Source organism: Nanorana parkeri, unplaced genomic scaffold (assembly GCF_000935625.1).
Source record: "Nanorana parkeri isolate BGI_ZX_2015 unplaced genomic scaffold, ASM93562v1 scaffold547, whole genome shotgun sequence".
In the NCBI taxonomy this organism is placed as follows: domain Eukaryota; kingdom Metazoa; phylum Chordata; class Amphibia; order Anura; family Dicroglossidae; genus Nanorana; species Nanorana parkeri.
The window spans coordinates 814,503-820,502 of record NW_017306815.1 but is presented as its reverse complement, the minus strand read 5'-3'; the positions used below and the strand labels follow the sequence as shown (position 1 = coordinate 820,502).

The window sequence follows — 6,000 nt, the reverse complement described above, 5'->3', positions numbered from 1 at the left end:
ACTGAGGGGGTGGGGGGGGGGGGATAAGGTATGCAAAGACTAAAAAGCTGGCAATTATCTATAAGCATCTGTTTGTAGATTTCCATTACTAAACATTTCTAAAGGTGTGTCTGTTGATATTTTAAAGATAAGGTTGAAGTTCCTGTTCATGGATTGGGTTCCACCCTTTCCTGTTAAAGCTCACTCTACTAGATCTGTGAGTGCCTCTGTGCTTTTTGGTGCCAAGCAACTGTTTCCCAGATCTGCAAAGCTGCCACCTAGTCTTCTGTTCACATGTTCTCTAAGTTTTTTACCAGGTGGATATTCTAGTCTCCTCTGATTCCACCTTAGGGTTCAAGGGCATTCAGGAAGCTCTTGGATCTGTAGGCTGTTCCGAGTTCTATTGTTTTGTTATGTGGTCCTGTTAGTGTTTTGTTACTGGTGCCCACCCCTCAATTGGACGGATTTTGGACATCCCAATTGTCTCTGAATCACTGAATCCTGTGTCCCTTAATAAACGAGAAAGAAAATAGGATTTTTGTTCTTACCTTAAAGTGACATTAAACCCTCAGATTTTTTCTGAATAACTTAATCTAGTGATTCTTAACTCCCCTCCCGATGACTGGATTATTCTGTCACAATCCTTTCAGTTCGTTAAGTCCAGTGACTGAATAATCCCATCATGCGGTAAAATGAGCGCTGGTCCGTGGAGAGACCATCGCTCATTGAGTTAATGCTGTTGCTGGGTCCCTTTTGTGTCCCAGGCAGACCCTCAACAGCAAATTTAGGGGGTCCCAGCACTGTAATAGCCAATCACAGTGATCACAGTGCTGTTACAGCCACTGAGCCACTTGCAGCTCACTGTGTTGTGCTGCAAGCTGGGTCAGTGTGACACAAAGTATCTCTGAGGAGAATACAGTGTCTTCTCAGAATACGAAGTATCAAAGCCCCTGTAAATCAAAAAGGTAAACTTTTAGTGCCCCCTAGTTTTAAAAAAAAAGTTTTAAACTGTTTTTTAAAGGAGTGTGTTTTTTTTGTTTTTTTTACAATATTTAAAAATGTAAAAAAAGGAAAATAAGTCAAAAAGTAGAAAAAAAAATAAGTTTAATAAAAATATTAAAAGAAAATATAGTGCTGAGGAGGCTAATAAAGTTAGGAGACAAATATACCACATTCTAAGATTGTTCCAAACTAAAATTGGTTTCACTTTTTTATTTTGTGACCTATAACTCCCTAAATAAACTGAAATCCCAGACATATGATATACCCTATGAATCAGAACAACTAAAATAATGTATTATAAATTACTCTCTGTTAGCTACAATATTTATGTACACATTATTATTGCTAAAACTGAAAAATCTTTTTTCCCATTTTATTTTTTTCTTTTTCTTTTATTAAAACAAAATTAGAATTTGTACATGCTTGTGTCACATCAACTTAAAGCCCATTTTGTCCTTTTTAAAAAGGGGTTTATAATATATGTAAGTGCAATAAATGAGGAAGATGGAAATTATGGTTAAACAAAAATGCCAAAATGACACCAAAAATGTTTACGTTAAGTGCAAAAATCCTGTTTTTATAGTCTAGACAGAAAAGGGATGAAGTAAAACCTCTGTTAGTGTTTTTTATTTTTATTTTGTAGCCTGTTTCCCATAGGGGTGATTTACCTTAATTTCCGTTTTCATTGTCGCCACAGGAAGTGAGAGATAATCTTTTCAAAGTAAGAAAAAAAAAATCTCCTCCTTTTACAGATGGTCACTGCAATAAGTATCCCAATTGGAAGATTACCCTTGTGTTCCTGTTTCAGTGACAATGTGTGGATGTGCTTTCATAACTGTATCTGTCGATAAAGTTGGTCAGCAGATGACTGCTAAGCTGTCTGCAAATATCAGCCATTGGTCTGCTATGTGTGCACAACCCAGCTGCCTAACAATGTTTGCATGTGTCTTCTTATCAGAGGAAGGTTGGAATGCTGAGGTCACGAATTTGTCTAGGGGGGAAATTGTGATAAATGGGGATGATTCACTCCAGCTAAGGGGTCACATGAGGTGCCTAATCTGACCTTTAAAGGAGAGCTATGAGGTGAGTGAAAATCACTCAGCATAGTTCGAGCTGACATGTGACAATTATTATTATAGGTATTTTATATAGCGCCGACAATTTACGCAGCACATTCACATCAGTCCCTACCCTCAAGGAGCTTACAATCTAAGGTCCCTATCTCACATACATACATAGAGGGCCAACGTAGAGAGGAGCCAATTACCCTTCCAGCATGTCTTTAGAGTGTGGGAGGAAACCGGAGTACCCAGAGGAAACCCACGCAAACACAGGGAGAACATGCAAACTCCTTGCTGTTAGTGAGCCGGGATTCGAAGGCAGAATCGCTAACCACTACGCCACTGTGCTGCCCACACAATAAAACTGTCACACGTCGGCTCAATAGATTGGGAAGTGAGCGAACACATACTGTCGCTCGCTTACTTCTCGATCCTGTCCCTGCAGAGAGCCGTGACTGTCACTCACGGCTCCCTGCAGGGACCCCCCTCCCCAATCCGATCCTCCAGCACTAACTGACGGAAAGGACGGGGAGGGGGTGGGTACAGTTGGCTCTGCCTTTAGATAGCCGGAGCCAGCTGTTAATCACGCAGCTGGGTGGATCTCAACAGTAATGTCGGGATCTGTCCCGGCTGCGGCGGTTTCCGTATACTGCGAGCTACAGCTCGCGGTATACTGAGCTTTGGGTGACGGGAGGACGCTAGTTTGTGTCCTCCCGTGACCCTTAGGAGAACTATGGGGAAAAAACACTTACCCCATAGTTCTCCTTTTAAAAGCTGTGTAGCACATATCCGTTTTCTCAGTGATACAGTCCTAATATGTGCAGACTTCCTATCACTGTACATCACCTCGATCTCATAGACAATGTACAACTATAAAAGGCTTTAAGGAAATCTGTGTTTTAAATACAATGATGGCAATGTTTATACAGGGAGTTACCAAGCTTAGTTTATCTGTTGTAGATAAGAACAACAGTTTGTTCAGCTGTAGTGCACATCTAATATTAAACGTGAAATGTGTATTTTTTAGGTGGTTTTTTTTTCCTCTACTTTTATGTACATGTTGGCAATGTGCGTTGATCTTTTTTTTTTTTCTTATTTTAAACTTTATTTCTGTGTGTAGTTTGTAATTCCAGATATACATGGGGGCAGCCATGTTTCCTCATTACATTAGCTGGCATTGCAGTGCTTCACAAGTCTAGTTTACTGCTCCTTCTCACAATGCAAGACTGAGTTGGAAATTAGAGGAATTTGTCAAGGCTGCAATACACTTCAAACTTCTGTACAGTTTCCTTCTTATACACCTGTCGCAGATCTGCCAGGAAAATGGCAGATTTGTGACTGGTGGCTGGGGATCATGTGGGGATGGGTGATATGTGCAATTAAAGAAGAAGAAAGAAATATGTGGATAGGAGCAGAGTGAATAGAGGAATGATGACATTCTGCTGTTCTTACACTGTCCAGTCATCAGACACCGGATGGAGAGAGGAAACCATTATCTTTCCCAACTGTAATTCGTGTCATCCACTTGACTGTGCTGTGTAATTGTCAGGGCTGGTTGGACAAAAATACAAGTCCATTGGCAGGTAAAACAGCTCTTATAAGAGTATTTTATCTTTGTATTTATCTGTTTACCTAGAGTTCAGCTTTAAATAGAAATGAGAACATTAAAGCCATAACAACAACTACCTAAGGTAAAAAAAAGTCTATAAAAAGGTGAGCATGACTTAAATGTAATTTTCTCTACGCAGGGTGACTCGGAGAGGGAAAAGGCCCAGAGTACCCGAGCAGGCGGTGTGCTTCTCAGCTGCATTATGCGTTTAGCAGGTAACTTTACCAGCTTAGTCAGCCATGCACTTTGATTGTGTTTTTTATGGCATGTTGTTGCATGAAATTATAAATCTCATCGGTTACTGAAGTACATTATACTGGCACAAAGAAAAGTGTTGTCCATAACGCGTAGTCAGATTTAGATTGGTAGGTCACTCATTGCCGCACAAGGCAGGTGGGGCATTGGAGTGCTGCAACGCCCCTGTGTACCTACCCTTGACATGCGACACTAGCTATTGTAGCTTGTTTATTTTAAAAAGCCCCAGTTCGAATAAAAATATTTAATAGGTCAAGTTATGCACCTTTTGTCAAGTGTGGTCTACATTTATAAAGGGCGGGCATTGGTATGACATATCGGCAGCAGGGAAACATATTTGCTCTCATCCTACTTTACATTGGATGACTGGCAGTAAAGGTGGCCATACATTTTGCAAATTTTGCAAATGCCAGTTCAGCTGATCGAAGGAGCCAATCAGAAAATCTTTGAACAGAGCCAGCAGCCAATGAGCTGCTGGTTCTGTTTGTGTATCCTGACAGCAGCCGGCGGCTGCTGTCAAAATACACTGAAGACAGCAGGAGATTTCCCGATCAACGCTCGTAAACATTGATAGAAGAATCTGTTTTAATTTTTTCGTTCGGCCCGGAGGTTAAACACAAAAAAAATGAACAGTTTATGGCCAGTTTTAGGCTCCTGCCAGTCAAGTAGATCAGGGTTGGGAGGGTGACATCAGCTAGACTGACCATGGAACTACAGCATGCTGTGCTTGGGCAAGGCATCCTGTTTCTCAGATTAGAAGCTGAAGGACACAAACTAATCTATGTCCGTGCTTGGAGTAGTCGGAACGCTCCAGCAAAGGTAGTGTGCTGGTGGGATCACCAGGTATTTCATGCTGAAAAACCAGGCAGATGTACATGATTTATAATTGACAGAAAAATAAGTAATAAAGCTTACACATTAACATTTCCAGAGTGGGGTATTGTTACTTTACTAGCTAGTATGTAACTAGCTGTTACATAATAACTGGAACACACAAAAGTTGGAAGTTATAAAACATGATTTGTTCCTTTCTACATACTCCGTAATGTGTGGTAGTTAAAACTTTATACCTCTACACCCAGGGCAGCCATCAGAAATTTTGGGGCCCCTTACAGGCTGCCCGGGCCCCTTACATGAGTATCGGCCGTACCCCCCTGATGGCTGCCCTGTCTACACCCTTCAAATGTATATTGGGCATGTTAAACACTAATTTTAAAAGGAGTTCTGGTCATCTCTTTAAACAAGCTGCTTGCAGGCTTTCAGCCACTCTCGGATGAAGCTGAAGGTTTATGATAAATTGGCAAACATTTTCTAAATTTTGGAAAAGAATGGTATGTCTTCAGTGTTGTACTGCACTTTAGGGATTCCTAGCCAAAGCGAGATTTAGGGATGCCTTGATGCATCTTAGGATTGTCATGCTACTTCCTAGGGAGCAGTGTTTTTACTCAGGGGTGTAGGTGTTTCATGAGATACTGTGCATTCACAGATGTAGCTATTCAGGACCTGACAGAGGTCTGTGACACCTCTGTGCATGCACGGAAGAGTCCCATGCATGCACACCGAAGCTGCGGTTCTCTGAAAGGTCCCAGATAACAGAAACCAGCAGCATCTGTGAGCATGGCCGGGAATCTTCAACAGGTGTTTAAGTGTGCCGCAGCCACATGACCTGCAGCATATCTGTGCGCTCAAAGGGTATTTAAAGATGGTGGCACTAGAGAGGAGTGGCGGGAGGCAAATATTGCCAGGGTTAAGTTTTTTTCTCTTTTAACATTCCCAAATTGCAGATGAAGGGTTCTTTAAAGGCTCAAGAAAGCTCATTGAAGCTTGCTAAAAGCTTTGCAATTTCTTTGTAAAACCTTGCCGCTCGTGTCTTGTACAAGTTGAAGGGATTGATTAGAGCTAATAATCTAGAATAATTTGTGTTTGCAGGTCCTGTTCGTATTATCGTAGTTCTGCTCACAGTGGGCTTGACATGGATCTTGGCAGGAATAATGTTGGGAGGACAGAGTGGCTTCCCGAGGTTACAGCAGTTTCTAGGTGGTAAGTAAATCCAGTTATGTCTCACTTTTGGATTTTGATTGAAAGCATGTGAAA

The 6,000-nt window shown here is 41.4% G+C and overlaps 1 protein-coding gene across 2 annotated transcripts in view; it reads left to right on the top strand.

Annotated features, from left to right (window-relative positions):
- FAM3A (family with sequence similarity 3 member A) overlaps positions 1-6,000 on the top strand; it is a 48,495-nt gene that overhangs the window by 16,718 nt on the left and 25,777 nt on the right. For both annotated transcript variants that reach the window (XM_018561826.1, XM_018561825.1), the window contains exons 2-3: positions 3,791-3,866; positions 5,836-5,946. In XM_018561826.1, the coding sequence (XP_018417328.1) occupies positions 3,854-3,866; positions 5,836-5,946 (124 nt within the window). In that variant the 5' untranslated portion in view covers positions 3,791-3,853. The remainder of the gene's footprint in view (positions 1-3,790; positions 3,867-5,835; positions 5,947-6,000) is intronic.